Genomic DNA, 24,686 nt, shown 5'->3' on the forward strand with positions numbered 1-24,686 from the left:
TAATGGTTAGCTACTTCCATTGTTTCATTTATTAACATTAAATAACATTACTTAAAACAACCATATTAATTTTACTACAACTACAACCAGGGTTTTATTTTCTTCAGTTTTATATGTAGAACCAATCGGTCACTGGTTTTGTAAACATTAACGAAAACAATACAGTCTCGTCTCCTCGTGTGTTTTAATATTCCAGGTATTATTAATGAATTGTATTGTTCATTTTGCACAAATAAACATTAATTCAATAAAAAAAAGAAAGAAACATTAATTAAAACATCTATGAACAGTAAATAAGTGTTGCTTTCATATTCTTATGTAGAGTAATGACGATATGTTTTCACATGTGAGCACTTAAATACGCGATCTCTTTTTTTTTAGCATTAATGGTTAGCTACTTCCATTGTTCCATTTATAAACATTAAATAACATTACTTAAAACAACCATATTAATTTTACTACAACTACAACCAGGGTCTTATTTTCTTCAGTTTTAATATTCTACGTATTATTAATGAATTGTATTGTTCATTTTGCACACATTAACATAAATTAAATAAAAAAGACATTCAGTAATAAACAATAATGAATCTTTTGTACATAGAGAAATGACGCTTTTTACACAATTGTGCACGTCTGAACACTGGCGGGCAGCTCAAACCCGTCGAAATTTTAAATTGTGCAGTTTTTTGTTTTTTTGTCCAAATAAAAAACGTTGAATTAAAAACTCGCAAAATTTGAGAACCTACTGTACAACATTTAACCCTTCAATATGTCTTCAAAGAGACCACGAAGCAGTGAAAGTGGTGCTAGTGCTTCCAAGTGTATGCACAAGTCACTATCTATCGAGGAAAAGGGTGAATTTCCACGGTCCGGAAATTTCCATGGTCCGGCACCGCTCAGGTCCCGAGGTTGCCGGACTAGAGAGGTACAACTTGTAATAGAGTATGAGCTGAAAACAATAACTGATGAGGATAATATTGATGATAACTTGAAGGTGGTCAATAATAATGTATTATTGAGATCTGATCCCTGACTCATACCAATATAACAGTGATGATTAACATACGTACTAATCATTGATCTTGGCTAACGGAATATGACTAATAAATCTTTATTACTGTGTCCACTAAAGAATCCTGACTCCTGCAGCCTCTTTTATGTTGACCACAGAATAATAATAATTAATCGGAGAAGAATAACCTGCAACAGCAAAATTATAATGTGAGTGACCACAATGGTATTAAGTAATAATCATAAAAGGAAGGGAATTTTACTTGCATGTGTAATAATATTCAGTCTAAGATAATTTTTTTCTACAAATACAGTACAGCAATGACAACTATGTGGTAGCTAGTTTTACTAATCACTTTTACTTTTATCCTCTTCGCCACTGATCGGCTTGTTAGCCGCTTGGGCGATCGGTCACGTCTCTTTTCATTTATATTCTTCACCAAAAGATCGGCTCGCTAGCCGCCCGGGCGATCGGTCACGTCTCTGTCGGCAAATGCTGGACATGCACTGGCTCCTGAATGTACCTGAACCCGCTCTAGTGTTGATCAAGTCTTGTCTTGAAAGAGCTCACACTCGGTGCCGTCACAACACTCTCTGGTAGATTGTTCCAAGAGTTTACAACCCTCACTCCGAAAAAGTTTGCCCTCACGGTTTTCTGGACTTGCGGCTTCTTCAATCTTGAGCTGTGACCCCTTGTGGGGCGAGCATCCGCCAGCTCCAAGTAAGGACACTCAACTGAGTAGTGCCTCCCGAGATGCTTATACACCTCAACTAGGTCCCCCCTTGCCCGTCTGTAGTATAAGCTAGGCAAGTTCAGGCGCTCCAATCTCTCAGGGTAGCTGAGGTGCCGAAGTGCAGGCACCAGTCTGGTGGCCCTCCTTTGAACATTTGCAACCAACTGACAGTCCCTAGCATATCTCGGGGACCAGATGGGGTGACAGTACTCCAGATGTGGAAGCACTTCACTCCTGAAGATCGTTACGAGGGACGGACCGTCTAGATATCTGAACGACCTTCTTATAAGACCCAATAATTTATTTGCCTGATTTACCTTCTTCTCACAATGGCCCGAGAACACACCTAGGTCCTTCTCACATTGTCTCAAATAGTGCAGTTTCTTCATCCCGTTGGGACATATGATACGCCTCCTTACCGTTGGTACGCCCCAGGTGCATCCTCTTACACTTCGTGACATTGAATCTCAGCAGCCATGTCTTCGACCACTCTTGGAGCCCACAGAGGTCCTTCTGCAGCTCTTCACAGTCCGTTTGGTTCTTGATTTCCCTAAATAACTTAGCGTCATCGGCAAACATTTGTATGGAGGAGTGTACGACGTCAGGCATGTCATTTATGAAACAAACAAACAACAGCGGGCCCAATACACTGCCCTGTGGTACCCCACTTGTTACAGGTACAGATGATGATTTCGTGCCATTAATCACCACACACTGCTTGCGGTCATGTAGAAAGTCTTCTATCCACGCTAGGACATTTCCCCGAATTCCGTACCCTTCCAGTTTGATTTTCAGCCTTTCGTGGGGTACACTGTCGAAAGCCTTGGCAAAATCTAGGTAAATATTGTCGATATTACCACCCCATTCCAGAATATGGGTCCAAATATCCAATACCTTGAGCAATTGTGTTAAGCAAGAGCGCCCCGGCATAAAACCGTGTTGGCAATCTTTTACAAGGTTGTTTCGTAGTAGATGTTCCATCGCGGCATCTCTGATAATACTCTCAAGTACTTTACATATTATGCTGGTCAGGCTCACCGGTCTATAGTTGTTCGTGGAGTGACGATCGCCCTTCTTGAAGATAGGACTCACATAAGCCACTTTCCATTCACTGGGGACCATTTGTTCATCCAGGCATTTACAAAACAGGATCTTCAGGGGCTCTGCAAGCTCGTTGCACATCTCTCTTAGCACTCTAGGATGCACCATGTCAGGTCCGGGACTCTTACGGACCTTTAGCCTGGACAGTTTATTTCTAATACCCTCTTCTGTGAACACAATGTGGGTCAGTGCTGTGTCGAACCGTCTGTCCTCAAACGCAGGAAGGTTAGTTGCATCCTCTCTTGTGAACACTGAGGAAAAGAAGCTGTTCAATGCCTCAGCTTTATCCTGGTCAGAATCTGCATAACTACCATCTTCACGCCTCAGGTCTGATACTCCTACTCGCGTTTTCAATTTCGACTTTGCATAGCGGTAAAACGCCTTTGGGTTTGACTTGGCCTCGCTTGCAACCAGCCTCTGGAACTCCTTTTCAGCCCTCCTACACTCTATCTTTGCTTGGTTTCTGGCTCTTGCATATTAGGGTGTGTCATAGGAGGGAAGATCAGCTAAAACTAATGGCCCATCACTTTTTTGGTAGATTTTAGTGTATATAAACAGAAAATAATTTCAGTTTCAATATTTTGCAACCTTTTGCTAGGTAAATTGTAGCGTGAAATTGATCGAAAATCTAACGTACAGCTGCATTAGTGCATTACAATTAAATAGTGAACATTGCTTTCTGACTTCATTCTTTAACAACCCAACTAACAATATTTTTTTCTGTTTCAGATTCTGATGCATTTATAAGTTGATAATATTTGCGATGGCTGCTTGTGTCAGGACGAGGAACCAAAAATCCAGCCATCTCAGTCACTATCTTGGGTCTGGGAGAGAGCTCCTGAAGTCGGAGTTGCCTACATTGAGAGATGCTTTGAGATACGGTGTTTTAATCAGGCAAATCAGTGAAAAGAACCAAAGAACTTACACAAACAAAGACATTGCCAGTGATATGACCAAAGCTGTCTTGGCACAGTACACTCTGGCTAACGCTCAGTTCAAGCCTCCAGTCATAACAAGTCAGAAGAAGATTAGTGAGAGACTGCTAGCCAGTTGGGAAAAGGCAAGAGATATCTCTCTTGGGAGAGGAAAACTTGCAGTTAAGGACAGCTTTGCCAAGCAACTGGACCAGTTATTTGACATAATTACTTGCAAGTGCCCAATTGTTCTCTGTCCTGAGTTTGGATGCGATCGTGACTGTAAATCCGAGGCCCACATCTCCTGTATTTGCAAGCGTGAACTGAAGATTCCTGTGATCGAACTGGCATTTGTCAAAGCACAGAGAGAGAAGACTGGCAGTATAGGGGCTCTCATGATTTCTAGCCAAGATATTCCGGAGTCCAAGAGACAGGAGGCTGCCACAGAGAGACAGAAGAGGAGAAGAGTTGCCGAGGAAAAGAGACTTGAGAAGGCCCAGGGTGAGGTAAAAAAGGCCGATGATTGGAGTCAAACTGATTCAGAGTTTAATGACTTCCCCATGGCTGATCCGAGTGCTGACCAGGAGAATGGTGACTTTGTCCCTAACCCAGAAAATAATGATCCCAAACCTTCCAGGCATAAGATTCGAAATAGGAAAGATATCCCGAGCATAGCTCTGGCCAGCATGCGACACCACACTGGTCTCAGAGAAACTGCAGAGATAGCAACAGCTGCCTGGATTGACGGTGGTTTGATAACACCTGATGATGTTCACCTGGTGATAGATCATAACAAAGTAAGGAGAGCTCAGGAGAAACTTGTCAGTAACCTAGAAGAGGAGTTTGATAAGGGGATAAGAGAAAATGGAATCAATTGTTTGTTCTTTGATGGGAGAAGGGATGACACTAAAGTGTTCATGAAAGTTGGAGATTCTGACAAGTTGTTCCCTGCCATGGTGAAGGAGGAACACTACTACTGCTGCAGTGAACCAGGAGGGAAGTATTTGTGGCATTTCACTCCAGAGAAAGATGACATCAGGAAACCAGCTGAGATAGTGGCAGATAACATTGTGAACTGGCTCAGAGGAACGTAGACCAGACCCTGCAGGCCATTGGAGGGGACAGCACCAACACGAACACAGGGTGGCAAGGGGGGTCATACAGTGGATAGAGCGGAAGATTGGGAGGAAGCTGGTCTGGATTGTTTGTGACCTCCACACCAACGAGTTGCCACTCAGACATCTGATCCAGGAGCTGGATGGCAAGACTCTTTCAAACAACAGATGGTCTGGTCCTCTTGGCAAGATGCTGGACTCTGCCACTGAGTTAGAAATAAATCCGAGCTTTGAAAAAATCACAGTTGGCCCTCCACTCGTTGAGCTTGCACATACTGTCATTGACGACCTGAGTACTGACCAGTACTATGGTTACATGATTTGCAGTGCCATCAAAACTGGGGTCATGCCTGATAGACTTGCTTACCTACAGATAGGTCCAGTCTCACATTCTAGGTGGCTCACAACGGCTCTCAGGTTCTGCAGAATTTGGGTCGCTCATCATAAACTGAAAGGGAACCAGCTTCACAACCTGAGACTTATTGTCCAATTCATCGTGAGTGTCTACTTGCCAAATTGGTTCAACACCAAGGTCAAGTCATTGTTCTCCGAAGGTCCGAGGCATGTTCTCTTCCAGCTTGAGCTCCTGAGGAGTCAGCCAAGGAAGGTTATTCAGATTGTGGAGCAGACTGTGAGGAGATCTTCCTGGTATGCTCATCCCGAGGCAGTTCTGCAGACAATGCTCTGCAGTAAGGATGAGGAGGAGAGAAGAGTGGCAGTCAAAAAGATCTTGGATATGAGACTTATGAGAGGATCTGGGCATGACGAATCAGTTGGTGACGATTCCTTCAGGGTCAGGAAGACTCCTGAAGTCAATCTAGGTGCCAAGACCCTCACTGATCTCATAGATCTGGATAACATCCAGGCTGGCAGTGAGGCCCCTCTTACCTGCAGCCTCACCAATGTTCAAGTCAGAGCTTTCCTGGACAACCCCATGCATGTCCCTGCCTGGCCCTCGCACACCCAGAGTATAGAGCATTGTGTACAGCAAGTGAGCGAGGCCAGCAGTCACGTGTACAGCCAGGAGAGGAGGGAAGGCTACATCCGAGCTCAGGTGGTCAGCAGGGAGGTGATGAGTAGAAACAGAAGCAAGAAAGACATGTTCTCTATGGTGTGCAGCAACACCGGGTCGTAGTAGTAAAACCGGTTTTTGTATTTGATGATTTTGTTTTCTAAAGGAATATTAAATTTAATAAATGTGTCAAGATCATTCGTTTCACTATTCTGGATCATTTTCATCCTAATAAATTAACCTGATACATTTACTTTACTTTAAATAAGCTATTTTGTGGTGTTGGTAAAAGGGTGGGAATACTGAATTTTCATAAGATTTCAAGTTAAAATTTACCTAGCAAAAAATGAAAACTTTTCAAATCTGAAGATATCACATGATTCTGCACATAGAACTACATCATTAATACCATGGGCCGATTTTTCAAACTCAAAAAAAAAAAATTCGCCTCCGTATGACACACCCTATAATGCATATATCCTCCTGTCTTGCTCATCGTTTGACCCAACCCACGTCTTGAATTTCTGGGTTTTCTTCTTAATTTTGTCGACCGCCGCATGGTTCATGTGTAGGGATCCCCTCGTATTCCTAGAAGCACTGGGTTTGGTCTTGGGTATATATTTATCAGTCAAATGGGTCATTTTACTAGTTATGATATTCAGCGTAGTGTCTGCGTTTTTGTACCTTAATAAGTCAGGCCAGTTGATACCCCTCATCTCTTCCCTCATCCCATTGTAATTGTAATCACTGATAGAAGTACTGTAGTGTATTGTTTAATTCATAATAAAAATTTAGCTCAATCTTCATAAATGCAAAACTTATCCTGTCACACAGCTTCAACCTTATCCTTCACTGCAATCAAATCCTAATTTTCAGTCAATCTAAGTACAGCACTGTACTATACAGTATATAAGTCCATCCTTGGTGACAAATAACACACTGTATGTACTATAACATACAGGACAGTACTGCAAGCAATTGTGACCACAAGCATTACTTAATTATTACTGTACAGTATTCTGGATACAGGAAGTGTTCAATGAAAAAATTAGATTTAATAATGATGATAATATTAAATTAAGTACCTGTACTATATAAATATTCCTCTCAATTTTATTGGCATCCTTTATACAGCAATACCAGGTTTACCTTGGCACCAACATTTACATCCAAAAATCATAACTGATCCCCTTGTGCTGATGAAGATGCCAAAATTGTAAATAATGAAACAAATTTTATTCTAATGATATTTGTGTAAGTTATGACCACAATTTCCCTTGATGATAATATAGTAAGTTTTAACTTAAATACTATAAAAAAGTACCACAGATATTTAGTTTTAGTGCTTAAAGAACTTGATTAGTTATCTACACAAGAGATTCAGGGTACAGTAATGCATACAGTACTGTACAGTAGTCCTGACCTGCAGAAACACACACTTCCAAGATGACAGTGATAAAGTGCGTGGATGGTTCAGCAGTAAATACATTCCAATGGGGATCATTTTTTGAGTAGCAGGTGAAGCAGTGACATTTTCAGTACAGCAAGTCCTCTCCTAATGTTGCCCCCGATAACCTTGTTTCGTTACAACGTTGCTATTCTTTAGATACCCATGATTCGGATAGCATCCCTCCGATTCAGTAAAACGTCGTCACGGACTACTTTGTACGGAGCATCTCATCTTGATGTGCTACGCTCTCACCCGTTGAGTGTCACAGCGTCACCAATCTTTGTCAGTCTACCATAGCGTTCATGCATGTTTTAAGTGTTTTTGCTCTTACTACTGTACTCTAACCATTCGAAATGGCTTCCAAGCGCCCATCAAGTGCTATGGATGCTAGAATTGTGAAGAAGCAATGTACTGTAAGACCATTAGCCTTGCTACGGAAATGGAGAGGTTTTCAGGAACAGAACCAGGACATTAAGCTAAGAGTTACTGTACATTTTTACTACTAACTGTTTCTTGTGTACCTCAATATTTTTATCAACACCGCACTGCAGAGATCACATAAAGCAAAAGTGGTGAGACAATTTCCTATTTTAAAGATATTCATGAGACCACATGTTTAACCTTTTCCACAATTTACATTTTCTCAGCCATAATAAGCTTTATTTGCTTCATAACTTAGGCCACTGTTTTCAATATTACAGGTAGTAGTGTTAAGAGCCAAATAGACTGTACAGTACTACAAAAAGATCTCTGTTAGCTTTAGGGGTGGTCAAAGAAATGGCTGTTAAGATTCATTGTAACAAAATGCAAAAAGAGATGCACCTAGGTCATACCAAGAGTATGGAGGGATATCACATGTCCCAATAGGATGAGAAATAGCATTAACCGAGACCAAATTTGAAAAAATGTGTATGTTGTGTATGTTGAGAACGAAGTGAAGTTCTTAGTCCACTGTGAGAAGGTGGATCAAGCAACTAAGCTAGTGGGTCTTATAAGACGAGCGTTCACACACTTAAGATACTTCATAGCACTCTTCAAAAGCGAGATACTTCCTCATATCTTGGGCCCTGAGATATGCTAGAGACTGTCAGTTGATTGAAAATGTCCTAAGGAGGACCAACAGACTGATGTGTGCACTATGGCATCTCAGGTACCCAGAGAGATTAGAATGTCTGTAATTACCTAGCTTATACTATAGGCAGACAAGGGGCATTACTCAGTCGAGTTTTCATACCTGGAACTGGCAGATGCCTGCCCCACTAGGGGTCACAGTTTAGGTTAAAGAAGCCACAAGTTCAGGAAAGGTAGCCTTGTGCTAGAGATCAAGAGTCTAGCTCAATTTATTCTTCTTGAGATATTACATACACAATTTGGACAGCATTTATGGGTTCTCTCCTACTGTGTAGTAAGGGGCATACACACACTACAATAGGATTAATTCTACAAACTACAGTACTGCACTTTTTTAGTTAGAGGCAGGCAAGGTTTCATCTCCAAACTCACCTCCAGTGTGCAAGCATTGCCTGGCTTGGGTTTCTTCAGGAGTGTGTGAAGGTGTAACATTTCACTTCGTAGTGTTATCCTGGAGCAGTGAAGGATACCATTGTCTTGTTTGACAGCCACCACACGACCAGCCTCTAACAGACTCTTTACAAACTCTCCCTTCTGCTGTAAGTCGTTCACCTGGTAAACAGTATCAAGGATATTAGCACAAGAAACACCCCTCATACCCTTTAACTTAATAGTTGTATTAATTTCCTAAAACTTGCCTGGATTATTATTGAAGGGCACCAAAACCTTTAGGGATCATGTATATTAAAAGTGGGTCCCATCAATCTGACAGCCCATTAGGGACAATATGAATACAGTACTGTACTGTACAGTGTGGACTAACTTTCTGGCAAAAAATAAGGCAGTATGACTGACACTGCACTCATCTGCCTTCACTTCCCCAATTATATAGCTAGATTTCCATTTAAAATTCAACGGATTGAAAGTTCCCTCGGTGTGAACCAGCAACCCCTATGACAGGTTATTAATTATATCCTTTGGAATGTGAGAAAGATTAAAGAGACATCTGTGTGACACACGTCTGGAGTTTCCTTCCCAAAAAGATCACACACACAGCATATACCAAACTGTACCTTCATCCTCCTGTACTGCGCACATCATTGTCATTCCTAAAAAAAAACCTTTAATTCATATTACGCTACGTAACATTCAAATCCACCGCTCTTTGAGAATCTAAGAGAACGGGAAACATTGATAAAGGATAACTCACCTACTCAATGTTACTGAATCATGTGTTGTATTGTACCCAGGTGCAGTTATATAATATTAATTGTATGTATTAGCATTAAGGAGAACTCAAGGTATCCATAAGATGATTGGGGAAGTCCAGTTAAGCCGGACAAGTGTACTGTAGGACTAAGTGTGGATCGTGGTTTGAAGGTCATACTATTTACGTCTGTGAACGTGTAGCGAACATAACTTCCACAGATTATCATATGAAAATACACGAGAACAATGATCTGGAAAAAGGATAAATGTATCAGAACTATGTGAGGTGTTGGAAGTGACCCAGAAACTATACTTGAAAGGAAATATCTTGTATGTATCGGTATGAACTTAATACACCTCGTATCCTCACGTGACATATACCCACAACATGTATAGTGATCAGAGAATCTTATGTCTGTGTTCAAATAGTGCAATGTGTGAGAGGAAGATCCCTAATTACAGCTTTAAGTGAAGTGGATATACCCACACCATGAACATTCAGCTTTTGTTTTAAGGGAGTGTCCTGTGTACCCGCCTCGAGTGTGCCGCATTGAAATTATAACCCAATGAATTTACCCACGAACTAGCAAACCAGAACTTTACCTTAGTGTGTAATTTTGGATTAAAATATGTGTTTATAAGGCATGAGTTACAATATACAGGAAAGTGTTCATGTGAGAACCGTAAGAATAAAAGTAAAAATTATAGATTGGAAACTGTAGGCCTATGCTGTGACGAGCGGCGGGGGCACTGCCCTCAGTATCCTCCGTTCTACCGTCACCTCAGGTCAGTGTCCTATCGGGCTACATCCCGCCCTATAAAAAAAGCTTATATAGCAGTTATTACAGTTTAAAGCTTTGCCTGATGTATAAGTGAAATAGAAATGTGTTAGGGTGTGTGATAACCGCCCATCAGGCAATATTTCTCAGTATCCGCCATTCTACCGTCACCTCAGGTCACACGCGGTCGGAGCACCTTGCTGGGCGTCGGCCATTCTCCCTATGAGCGTCCCACCATGTGAGGTGACTACCAGCTATACGATTCCCCTGTGAACCTGTGGATTCCCAGCAGATCACCCCAAATACGTAGGAATAAATAAGGAAATGCTTGACAAACTCCGCGGTCGTCACTTGGAGCGACCTATAATGCCAGGCGCAGAAACAGTACTGGTATGTCTCTGGGTGTAGCCCTCGTCTCTACCCACCGAGGACGGTGTGCGAACGAGGTGCCTGATGTGTGCACCTAGAAATTACAAGGAGTCCCATACTTGCAGGGAGGTGAGATGGTGTTACTATGTATGATGACCTAAGGTGCTATATTCCATACAGGTGGAGCAGTCCGAAGTGTTGAATGATATTGTAAGCAGGGTAACCAAACTCATCATTGTTCTTCTGAGGAAGGCCTGCTCAGTTGTATTTTTTTGTTACCATATAGTTTATAAGGAATAAATTAGTTAAGACTTATAACAAGTCTTAACTAATTTATCCCTTCTTTCCCCTTATCGATCTGGTCAATGAAAAACCTAACCCAATGCCTAGTCCACTCTGCACGCTACCTAACGAGCTACATACTTCCACAGGGGGTCTGGTGGCATCGACCCTTAGAAATTTAGATTAGAGTTAAGTACTTCCCCTTAGAATTAGTGACCCCAGTCTGGCAGTATACTCCAGCTATTTATACAATTCAGGGGCTCCTTTAAAATGCAGTCTGATGCCCATATCTCTGCTGTCTTAATTCCCTTGTTAGGGGTATGTGAGTGGTGTTGGAGTGCATGTGGCTGGTTGTTGGAGTGTGTGGGTGGTTCTTGGAGTGTGTGTGTGATGTGTGGGTGTAATGTTGGTGTGTAATGCGGCTGATGCGAGTTAACCTTTTTGTGAGGGGGGGGGGGGATGCGGTCAGTTCTCCCCCTCCCCCCTCCATCACCCAAGTGTGGCTAATTATGATGGGGAAATGAATTTGATACCATAATGATCCTTAATAATTTCTTTACGAAGCATTTCCAATAAGATATCCTTAAACGAAATATTTCTATTTGATATAGTGATGGGAATTCCATTCTCTTATAAAAAAACGTAAGAAATTTTGATGCCGAAGTCAGCAAAAACAGTTCTAATTTCGTTAGACACCATTTTTTTTATTTCAAAATAATCCTGAATACTTTGTCAAAAAGTTTGGTTAAATAAATATATTTAAAAAAAAAACTTAAGCTCTATATGAAACGGGCATGAATACAGAGTAGAACTGTTACTTTTATCCTCTTAATCACTGATCAGCTCGTTAGTTGCTGGGTGATCTCTGTTACACACTTCACTTCACTTCACTAATCATGTCTAACAATTGCAATGAAGGTTGGGTGGGAGATTGGGTCACATTACTAACCTGACCTGATGCAACGTCAGGTCACCCAGTGTTGGGTGGGGAATGAGTTGGTCTTATGACCTGAATGTCTTGAATGACATTATTTTGTACCTATGAGGTATATACATACAGTCTCTCCTCGACTTACGATGGGGTTCCGTCCTGACAACCAGGTTGTAAGCCAAATTGGTCGTAAGTCGAAAAGGCAAAAATAATAAATAGAAATTCTAAAATGGGTGTCTCTTTTTCTTCTCAGCACCACGAGAACTCTCACTTTACACTTGCCAGCCATTTTAAAGGGAATTACAAACGAAAATTTTGTCAGTACACAGTGCAAAAACTAACGTCGGGACTCGAAAATACGTATGTCTGGGTTGTCGTAAGTCGAGGAGGACCTGTAGTACTAGGTATATTGTATTGTATATGAAGGGTACTACAGGTATTAGTTAGCACAGATTATTACAGTAACATATCTGTACTAATTAATTAGAAACAAATAATCAATTTTGTATCATGAATGAGTCAGCCCAGTAGGCAAATAGCGAGACGACACTTGTGGGGGGGTGGCGCGTCACTCTTACCCCCCATCCCAATGGATCTTACAACCTCTTACTCGTTCACAATGAGAGATTAACCTTATAAAATGTCATTGACTTGACTTACAAGAATATAATTTGCATTGCTGGAATTCTTGTAAAATAGCAAATAATTTGAGTATAAACATCACATATTTTGCAAAACACACACACACACACACATATATATATATATATATATATATATATATATATATATATATATATATATATATATATATATATATATATATATATATATATATATATATATATATATATATATATATATATGCAAGTAAATCACTGTAGGTGCGCGTGATCTAGGTATATACTGATAACCACAAGGAAAGAAGAAAACACGAAGTTCCCAAGTGCTTTCGTGTAATTCACATCTTCAGGGGTGAGTACAGACTAAAGAGAAATACAAAACAAGGTGTATATACACAGAGGAGGGTGAGACCAGGTCCACATGGTCAGGTATTAGGTAATGACCCTACTAATCTTTAAATAGCACCGCAACGGTCGGTAGTCAGGTCAGAGGGTAAGGTGACCCAACCTTCTCACCTGGTTACAAATCTTCTTAATTACAAAATTGTCCAGTTTGTACATGCCATTACTCAAATTCATGTTGAATGCTTCGGTATGTTTAATGAGACTAGATTCTATGATGTTCCTACTATCAATTGAATTACAAGGTAATATTGAGGAGGCATTATCCCAGTCAATGCGATGCTTGTTATCCCTCAAATGAACAAACAGAGCATTGGATTCCTGACCTGTCCTAACACTGTATTTTTGTTGTTTAATTCTAGTTACAAGATCTTTACCTGTCTGGCCTAAGTAAAACATATTACATTCCTTGCAAGGAACTTTATAAATGCAACCAATTGTGTTCTTGGGGGAGTTCTTGATTAACATTTGTTTAACAGCGCACGAGTTTTTAAATGCCACATTGACATTCCAGGTTTTTAGTTGTGAAGGAATGTGTGAGAAATTTTTGTGAAATGGTAATATTAAGAGATTCTTATGGTCATGGGTGGGCTTGGGATCAGTTCTATAAAAAGTTTTCTTAGTAATGTTTAGGCATTTGTCTATGAAAGATCTAGGGTATTTAAGGTTTGAGCCAATATTATAGATATACGGTATTTATATTCCTCATCAATGAATTCCGGACTGCAAATTCTCAAAGCACGTAAAAACATTGTTGAAAATACTGACTGTTTGACTCTATTATGGTGGGCAGAATAATAATGAGTGTTTGAACACACATTAGTTGGTTTTCTATAAATACTGAACTTAAAAGTATTACCTATTCTGTGTATCAGACAGTCTAGGAATGGCAATTTACAGTCTTGCTCTAATTCCACAGTGAATTTGATCGAGGGGGCTAAGTTGTTAAGTTGTGGCAGGAAAGCTTTTAGGTCCTCATTACATGGCCAGAGACATAATACATCATCAACATATCTAAACCAGACTGCTGAAGGTGGTAAAATATTACTTAATAGTTTCTTTTCAAAGAATTCCATATATAGGTTGCTTAATACAGGTGAGAGTGGATTACCCATTGCCATACCAAATTTTTGAGCATAATATTCTCCATTGAATTCAAATTTACAATCCTTAATACATAGTTTGATGAGTTCGATGAAGTCGTCTTTCGAGACGGGCAATGAAATATTATCCAGGGAATCTATGAGGAACTCTAGTAAATCATCAACTGGGACCTTTGTAAAGAGTGATGTTACATCAAAACTGACCAGTTTAAAATCATAATTAATGTGTAAGTTATTGAGTTTATCAACCAAATCCATATTATTCTTGATATTAGAGTTAGAAATGTTGCCAACTAGGGGATTTAGAAAAGAAACTAACCATTTAGATAGTTTATAAGGGATTGACCCTACTGAGCTAATGATGGGTCTTGCTGGGTTATTGGGCTTGTGGGTCTTGATTAAACCGTACATGTAAGGCAGTGGAGGGGACGTTGAAGTAAGATGTTTAATGAGAGTAGCTTTGCCTCTCAATAGGGACTTCAGTTTTTTGTTGAACTGGGTGTTGACAGTGTTGAGAGGATTATTTGAGTTTAGAATATGTTGTAGTATCACATAAAAGGTCATTCATTTTAGAGATATAATCATCTTTGTTTAAAATCACTACTGTGTTGGCTTTATCTGCTTTAGTGACATGTAGATCCTTATTTTTCTTAAGGGCTTGGATTGCTTTGGTGAATCTTTCTGGACAGTTTGGAATACAAGGCTTAGACATAGATGCATACACAACACCTTTACACATGTTCACTTCTTCACTTGTCAAATTACTGAATTTCTCCAAATTGCAAAATGCTCTGGCTATGTCAACACTGTCGACTCCCTTGTTAGAACCATCAAACTTAAACCATAGCCGAGGGCACACAAGGTATCATTGTCTAGTTGTTTAGAGGAGAGATTCACTACACATTCCCTTAGTCCAATTTTCTAATAAGTAATTTGTGGTCTATCTTTTGAAGATCAGAATGTTCACGTCTCAGGTTATCAGTATCCCTATATATATATATATATATATATATATATATATATATATATATATATATATATATATATATATATATATATATATATATATATATATATATATATATATATATATATATATATATATACATACATACACACACAGTCAACCCTCACTTTATGCTGTCCCACATTCCGCGTTTCCACGGTACCCTCTGTACCCCTATACGCGGAGTGTCTGGCTCGACGCTATTTTTAGATTCGCCCTCCCGCCTGCTCCCGCCTCCGCCTGGGCAAGCCGCGCGGTAAGGTTGCGCAGTGCATGTCTCTGTTGCGTTATCAGTGACATCATATGACGTATCGGACTGTGATTGGCCATGCATCCCTACCTCCCTCCGCTGCTAGCTGTAATTGGTTTAAAGTAATATGACGTGTCCACCCGGGGGAGGGAGGGAGGGAGGAAAGACGACGCTTGACCTAGCCGCGGCAGTTTCATCCCTCCAGGCCACACCGTGTAATCGTGCATCCATTGTTCTGTAAAATGGCTTCCGCCGGACCACCGCCCCCAGAGAGAAACCTTTCCTTACCTGGACCCAGCCGCCCTAAGCCAAAGAAGACACGACGTTCCTTGAGCTACGAGGTGAAGTACAAGATCATCCAAGAGTTGGAGAAAGGAACAAGATAGGTTGATTTGGCGCGCCAGCATGGAGTGAACGAATCTACGATCCGGACAATAAAGAAGGATGCAGCCAAGATAAAGGAGCACATGAAGATCACAAAGTCTACAGGTGCTTCTATGATCAAGTATTTCCACAACCAGGTGCTTCTCAAGACGGAAAAATTACTTGTGAGCTACTTGGTGGTCAGGCGTGACGGAACATGGCGGTGGACACGCGCTCTGTTAAGGAGTACGCACGTGAACTGTATGCTGCAGTGTCACGAAAGAAGGGAATTACAGAGCCCAAACCCTTCAATGCTTCCTCTGGGTGGTTACAGAGGTTTAAGATGAGGAACAAGATCACCAATCTCAACATTGGTGGTGAAGAAGCTAGTGCTGACCGTGTTGCGGCAAGGGAATTTCCTCCGTTTTTACGTGAGATTATGGAGGAAGGACAGTACACCGACGACCAGGTGTTTAACATGGACGAATCTGGTCTTTTTTGGAAAAAGCTACCTTCCAAGACTTTCTTTGTGAAGTTGCAGAAGGAGCGCATCACCGTCCTGTTTACCACCAATGCCTCCGGTACCTGTAAGCTCAAGTTATCGGTGATCCACACAGCACGCAAGCTGCACGCCTACAAGAGCATGGACATGACCAAGCTAAATGTCCACTGGCTGACCGCACGTAAGGCGTGGATGTTCTCTACACTGTCCCTCTCCTGGTTTGATGACTGTTTCGTTCTCAATGTAAAGAAATTCTGTGAGCAACAGAATGTGCCATTCAAGATTTTGTTGCTGCTGGACAACACACCAAGACACTCGCCCCTACTGTTAGATCGTCACCCCAACATAAAAGTGGTCTTCCTTCCTCCCAACACTACGTCTATATTACAGCCCATGGACCAAGAGTTAATCTGTAATGCAAAAGCTGCATTCTCTACTAAAAAATTCAAGCTCCTGAATGCCTACACCAACACCAGGGAAGAGTTGCATAACCTGAGTGACACCACCACCGATAGCAAGAGCGAAGACGACGAGGATCAACAATTGGCAGAGCAACAAGTACTTTTAAAACAATTCTGGAGAATATTCAACATCAAGAAAGCTGTGGACTTCAAGGTGGAGGCATGGGATCAGCTGTCTGTACTGTTCGTCACGCATGGAGACATGTGTTGCAAGGCATTCCGGCCGTTAGGCAGAGTCAATCTGTGACTGATGAGGTTCAGACTGTTGCAGTAGCAGTGAACCTTGCCAGAGAAGCTGCGCAGAGTGTTACAGCTGCAGGCTTCTCCGAGACCACCAACGACGACATCCTGGAGGTGATAAGGTATCCTGATGCGACTACCGACGAGATGGTAGATGATGATGACGTCAGTGAAGAGGCAGGTGGTGCGTCATCCCAAGAAGAACACCGCTTATCCCATAGTAATGTTAGGGGCGCCATCGAGTTTATCGAGAAAGTCAAGCTCCTCCTTTCCGACGACCCTGACGCAAACAGGTATGAAATCTTCACTACCCACCTGTTGCAGACTATGGAGCCCTACATCAAGGTTTATCACGACAACATAAGTACCAGCCGTCAGCAAAGCATAACAGAGTTCTTCGCCCGCAACCCACCACAGCCAGCCCAAGCCAGTGATAGTGACAGGTAGAGACAGTGAAGATGACTTTGAGGGATTTGTCAGGGAGGCCCTGACAAGTGTGGATGACAGTGATGGTGACTCACCTGAGGGCCAGTAGCCTGCCCTCTGTCTCGGAACCAGCCTACATCCCCGTATGCCGACCCATCTCTTCTACTAACGTAAGTGTTAAACCTAACTTTTAGTTTTCCTAACCTAACCTTTATTTTTCCTAACTTAACCTTTATTTTTCCTAACCTAACCTCTTCTATATTAATTGTGTGTGCATGCCATCATAAAGTTAAGATAAAATTTTTACTACAACATAGTTGTGTGTCGTCAAAAAGTGGAGTTTGGGGGTCGGCCTGGTCTCTATTTCAATTAATCCCATATGTTATGTTGTTCACTTTACGCGTTTCTCACTTTCCGCGGTACCCTGTGGGTTGAATTAACGGCGTAAAGTGAGGGTTGACTGTATAGACACACACAAGTTGACTTGTGTTTCATGAAGTATACACGTATGTACTATACATGTATGTACTATACATGTATGTATAGTGTTCTCTTGGGGAGGGTGGCTGGGGGTGGAAGGTTCAGTCGGTACCTCCTCCCATATGGAAACTGCATAAGTTAGACTGAATGTGAAAAGGACCTAGGCGTGTATGTTGACAATGATCTGAAGTTCTTGGGATATTGGAAAGCGAAGGTAAATCAGGCAACTAAATTATTAGGTCTCATAAGGTCGTTCAGATATCTAGACGGTCCGTCTCTCGTAACGATCTTCAAGAGCGAAATGCTTCCCCGTCTGGAGTACTATCACCCCGTCTGGTCCCCGAGATATGCTTGGGGCTATCAGTTGATTGAAAATGTCTAAAGGAGGGCCACCAGAGGGCCTGCACTATGGCACCTCAGCTACCCTGAGAGATTAGAGCACCTGACATTGCCTAGCTTATACTACAGACGGGCAAGGGGGGACCTAATTGAGATGTATAAGCATCTCAAAGGGCGAGTGCCTTTACCTGAAGCTGGTGGATGCTCGCCCCACAAGGGGTCACAGCTCATGGTTGATGAAGCCGCAAGTCCAGAAAACTGTGAGGAGTAACTTTTTCGGAGTGAGAATTGTGAACTCTTGGAACAATCTGCCAGAGTGTGTTGTGACAGCACTGAGTGTGATCTCTTTCGAGACCAGACTTGACCTACACTGGAGCAGGTTCAGATACATTCAGGAGCCAGTGTGCATGAGCAGTAGAGATGTGACCGATCGCCCAAGTGGCTAATGAGAGCAGTGATGAAGAGGATAAAAGTAAAAAAGTAAAAGCGTGTCCCTCTAGATGCTTGTTATCAGATCTATACCCACTTTCGACTTACACTAAAGAAGAACAGTGTGGTGTCTCAATTTTTTTGGGCGAACGAAGGGTATATAAGGGGCTGAAATTTACGTAATAATGTCTGCACAGTATGGAGATCATGTTTTGCATTCGTGGAGTGTGTATTAACAAATAATAATGACCAAAACCAGCATAACACATCACCGATATAGATCACTGGGTGGTTGTCCACATCATCAATGATGTCAAAGTTGAACATGCATGTGATGATATAGTACTGGATGACAGAAGGGTTACCATTGATCAAGTCACAAAACACCTTCAAGTCTTTGAGGGTAAAGCTATCCAGTAATTGAAATTTGAGGTTCTCAATCACCCACCATACAGTCACGACCTTGTCCCATCAAACTATCACCTGTTTGGCCCTTTGGAAGAAGAGGTGAAGAAGGCAGTGCACAGCCAAAAACCTTTTTTATCTGATGGTACACAAAATTGTGTGCACTGGTGGACCAAGTACAGTATGTTGAAGAGCATAAGTGATTTTATTGAAAAATGGGAACTTTCCCAATAATGTAACATACGAGTGTGAAATAAAAATAAAACATGGTAGATACAATATCCTTTGTCTATCACGAGTCACTAAACCATTAACCCTAAAGCCCATTGTGGAGAAGATTGCCTCAGACTTCTCAACAGTGCTAACCTTTAAGAGCGTGAGTGCCCCTCATGCCTGGAGCTTCCTGCTAGCTACTCTGAAATCCTGAGACACTCACTCTGACCTACTCACCCTTATTTTGGAGATCCTGTTTATAATTATCTCTGGGGCTAGAAATGGCCAGACCAACATGCAGTAATATTAAACTACCATCAAGTCTGGTAGTCTACCAAATTGTGAAACAGAACAAAAAGGTTAAATAATTAATACATAGTTATTTTTGTTTGTCTTTAACTTCCATTTATGACACTAATCAAACATTTGGGTAAGGTTTTTTTTGAACAAAATAAGCAACCCTCAGTACATTATACAGTAACTTATTTCAGATTTATTCCAAATAAAGTAAATTATCTTGCACAGACTATGGCAATGGTAAAATGATATATCTAAATTATTCAAAGCAAATGTTTTTAATCTTGTTTGTGAGTTTATAGTTATGAATTTATGATTGATCTGGTGATGCTGTGGTGCTGCTGGCAGTGATCTTTTAGAGGGTGGTAGTACTGCTTTCGTAGCCCGAATCTCTAGCAAAAGGAATTATATTCGGTGATGACAACAAATATTATTGAGGGGAAATGCCAGCATCAGAGTGCTTTTAACAGTAAAGTGTATTCTTATATTACTCTATTAATTATGTATAGTAAAGTATTACAGAACATGTATTAATTCTATGTAATATTTCCATTTATTATGCACCATGTTATGTATGTGAATTATCATATTTACATTTTATGTATTCAGCTTGTGAATGCTGGCATCTGTACAGGCCAGCGCGCAGTAATACATAGAGTGGAGACCACCAGTCCTTATGGTGTGGAAGCGAGTTTCTTGGTCCATCTGTATATATCTCCCGTACGAGAATAAGAACCTATTTTTAAGATAACAAGTGTTTGTGTATACCCTCAGTAGTGTAGAACATTTTGGGGGTATCAAAGACAAACATAGATAAAGTATATTAGATTGATCTAAATCCTATTTACACATACAGTATTTGGGAAGAAAAAGTGGCTTAATATAAATTAAATTATTAGTTTTCATCTAGCATCTGGCAGTGGCATTTCATTTTACCCTGCAAAATGGTGGCAGAGACTTCTGCAAATCCAATGTTGCATATTCAAGGGACAGATTTTCAAGCAGCAAATGCTCCTGTCTTGCAAGTTTCAAAAGTCTGGACTCCTATTACAGCACGTAAATCATAAATTGATTAAACAAAAAAATATTTTAATTTTGAAGGGAAGAATATTTCTTGAGTAAGCAATACTTACCTTGCTTCCTAGGAATCCACACCACTGATTAACAGCTGGTGTAAGATTATACAGGTATGTGCTTTCACCTGGCACCTACCCATCTCCCCCAGAGTGCAGCTAAAGCAGGGAGGGTGGCAAGCTCTATCGAAAACTCCAGACTCATTGAAATGGTAATGCTATCTGATGCAAAACTAAGATCATTCAAAACCAATCTCACACATCTCATTCTCACTAAAATGAATCATCAGTTCACTTACATTTTGGACTTACATACAATAAAACCTTGCTAAGGTGGACTAATTGGGGAGGAAGAGGTATCTGGGATAAGCGGTTGTCCATCTTAGAGCAAATTAAATGAAAAAAGGCCATTATTTTAAACAAAATACAAATACTACACCAATGTATCCATTTTTTGTGAATGAAATGCATGTTTTTAATCAAAACTAGTAATTTGAAAAAATTTATATACACAAAGAAGTGTACTTAACCCCAAAAACGGAAGGCAGAAACAACTGGACATGTCTCTCACTGCAACAGACTTGCAGTCGCTCTGAGCCTGAGTGGTTTGAGATTCTGTATTCAGCACCTATTTGTGAGGGAGCATGTCATCTTATAACAAATAATTTTGTTCGGCTTAAGAGGGGTCCGCATTAGCAAGGTTTTACTGTATATGCAATATGTATCAATATTCTTTATCTGTCTGTTGCCACTCCTTAAAAGTTTCATATATTCATGTTGACATTATGGGGATTTTTCTCTTCTTGGCCCAACACTGAAAATGTTCCAACACTGTCATCTGTAAGTTTGATGTATAGCTTATTGAGCCAAAAAGATTAAATTGATGCACTGTATTATACTCCCACAACATTTACAACACTTACAGAAAATGTAATCAGCTTGACTCTGTCCATGATGGTAGATGACTTTTCTTGTGTACGGATGAGAGTTATCAGATGGGTGGGGATGGCCACCATACTGTTGTCCTTAATGATCACATTGTCAAGAGTCATCCTGGTGACCTCTCGTACCTGTGAGAACAAATACAATCATTTAAGCTTTATATTGATAATTAATGTTTTATACTACGGTATCTTGAGTTTTCTTGCTCTCTATGAATGCGTAAGAAATTAATAAGAAATAATCACCATACAAAATAAACATAGTTCTACAGTAGACTGACTCTCATAGAAAATAACTTTACTTTATCATCTCCACCACTAATTGGTTTTCTACAGGGTTGGGCAGTGAGTCATTTCTGTTATGGATTGTTGACCAGTACTGGGCACATAAAGGCTTTTGGAAGTACAATTTTCTCCACATGAACATAACACAGTCTGGAACTGTAAGAGGGCACAGGAACGAGATATGGCATCGCAATGCTGTGGTCATGGGCGTGAAACCGTGGATATCCCTATTTATTGGTTCCCCGTAGTTCAGTCCTAGTCACTTGGTTGTGGCTACACAACAATGCTGCATAACAAGTATTACAGGGTTTGTTTATCTGTTTGCTTCCATTTTTGTTTATACTTTTTTGCAGATGTTGATGAAACTGGGTAATTTCACTGTTTCATGCCCATTCATCCAGCCTTGATATGGCACTGGATTGGCACACCTCGTACCAACCACCTCACGCACTCCCAGGCTGTGGCACATTCATAGGGAGTTAACTTTACTAGAACATATGCCATTGTTGGTCAATTCTGGTCTTAAATGTGCTCCCACTGGAAGCTGTCACAACATTCTCTGGCAGGTTATTCCAAGAGCTCAAAACTCTTTCTCCAAAGTTAGCTATGTCAATTTTCTGTACTTATGGCTTCTTAAAATTTAAGCAGTGTTACCCCAGGATACGGTCACATCCTGGGGGAGAGGGGCTGTTAGGTGTATTGGTCATCTCCAGTAGAGATTCATTCCTAAAAAGTTGTGAACAACATAGGTAAGGTTAGGTTAGTTTAGGTTATATATGAAGCAATTATCTACATGATAGTCTTTGATCGGTCAGAGGTTTAAAATAAAGGAAATTGCAGTTCTTACCTTCATTGAAATGTGAATAGCTTCAACATCAGGAAAATCCTCTTGGCAGTTCCGAATCCAGTTTTTCATCTCTGTTGAGCAGCCGAGTTGATCCTCAACAGCACTGAGAGCTTCCTGAGTAGTACTGGCTGAGCTCATACATGTCTGTATAGTGCTTTGTTTCTTCTTCAGGTTTTCAAAAGCTGTCTTTTTAATTTGTATAATGTTCCTCTGTCTCTGCAGGAGTTGTGTTGCAAACTTGTTCTGTTCTACTAAACTATTCAATCTTGTAACAAGTTGTTCATGATCTTTTTGGGAGTTTACCAGCTCAGCATCATACAAATCCATCTGTTTCAATAAATTTTGGCAGATGAGTTCACGACTCTTCTTCATGTAATTTTCCTGTTCCAGCATCAAAGCTTGTAGGTTCTTGCCGATGACTCCTGATGGGTCTTGGACAGGTTTTGTTGCTATTGATGGTGACTTTAATGATCTAATAAATTCCTCCATGCCATAGCTGATGGGAAAATCAGTATAGCTGGTAGCTCTGTGCGTGGCACGACAATAGGGACATGTGAGCTGATCATTCTTGATCATGTTGGTGATGCAGGGTGAACAGAATGGATGACCACAGGGTAGAGCGCGTGGCCGTCTGTCCGTCTCATCATAACTCTCAAAGCAGAGTTGACATTCCCAGGGGGTTTTGGTGCCAATTTCCTGAGTGAGAGTTACCATGTGTAAGTTACCATCACTAGCCCATCAGAAATAAGAAACCAATGATATGACAAACACCCACCACTACACTCCAGACATTTTCAATAACTGACCAAATTATGACCAACTTAACTTAAGAATATGTTAATCTACAGTATTCATATAATCACTTGCATTCCAATCTCAAAAAAAAATTAAAATAAAAAATCTTGAAAATATATTATAAACAAAGCATTACTTGAAATGTACAGAAAAAGAAAAATTAGATACTTTGGAAATATAATTAGGGATGACGGGGTGTTGGTGATAAAGCAGTAACGCACATAACTCACCAATATATCAAGGGTTCGAGTCTTGGCCCAGACACAAATGAGAAGGGTGTTATCCAGTTTGACACTACCAAACAGTCAGTCATTACTTTTAGTAACAATAAGATAGGATCACAGATACGGGCAGATAATTGCACTTACATTTTGCATGGATATATGAGTCTCTCACATTCACGCTGTAATAAAATTAATCTTCCAAAGAGGGAATTTTCAACTTGGGGATACATGTGATTACTCTACTATGGGTATGACTTAGCAGTGCCTTAATTCTTCAAGTGATACATTTACTGCCAGTCTGGATTACTCTTGTTGCAACCAGGCTTCTGCACAAGATTTTTCCACGGAGAATACAAACTTAGGTTAACACACTTAATCTCGTGTCGATCACGGTCACTGTAGACGGGTGTTGCGTAGGAGAACTCTGTAAGCGTGACTTGATTAACCATTTACTGTAGGTTTGATAGGTCAGCCTGGATTGCTCTTGTCGCAACCAGGCATCCACAGGTGATTTTTTCCACAGGGATAACCACCTAGGTTAGCACACTTAGTCTCGTGTCACTGATGGTCCACTGGACGGGGTGGCGGTGGAGAACTGAGTGTGGTGTCCCGTTCCCTTCAGGAGGGAGAGGGTGGGGATGATGTCTTAACTAACCCATGGCCTAGGGGATACTACTCAAAATGTGGTTTTGGGGCGTGAGGCGATGTACAGTACAATACTGTCTCAATGGCCTCCCCCTATAGACTGGCTAACATACCACCAATGGTAAAAATATGTCATAGTTATGGCTCGCCGGGTGCTTTATCTCTAGTAAAACAAACTTTGGAGTTGGTTGCGTGGGTAAAACCTAACGCAACCCATGACAACAAAGTTGATATAGCATAAATATTGTGTTAGGACAGGCCAGGAGTCCAATGCTCTGTTCACTCATATGAGAGATAATAAGCATTGCATGGACTGGGATAATGCCTCCTCAATATTACCTTGTAATTCAATTATC

At 40.8% G+C, this 24,686-nt stretch overlaps 1 protein-coding gene across 2 annotated transcripts in view; it reads right to left on the reverse strand.

The window, feature by feature from the left end:
• Positions 1-24,686, reverse strand: part of LOC121872310 — a 42,166-nt gene that overhangs the window by 2,315 nt on the left and 15,165 nt on the right. For both annotated transcript variants that reach the window (XM_042375012.1, XM_042375013.1), the window contains exons 3-5: positions 22,667-23,362; positions 21,517-21,663; positions 8,844-9,023 (exon numbers count right to left, since the gene is read on the reverse strand). In XM_042375012.1, coding sequence (XP_042230946.1) covers positions 8,844-9,023; positions 21,517-21,663; positions 22,667-23,362 — 1,023 coding nt within the window. The remainder of the gene's footprint in view (positions 1-8,843; positions 9,024-21,516; positions 21,664-22,666; positions 23,363-24,686) is intronic.

The sequence above is a fragment of the Homarus americanus genome, unplaced genomic scaffold (assembly GCF_018991925.1).
Source record: "Homarus americanus isolate GMGI-L3 unplaced genomic scaffold, GMGI_Hamer_2.0 scaffold5589, whole genome shotgun sequence".
Classification (NCBI taxonomy): Eukaryota; Metazoa; Arthropoda; class Malacostraca; order Decapoda; family Nephropidae; genus Homarus; species Homarus americanus.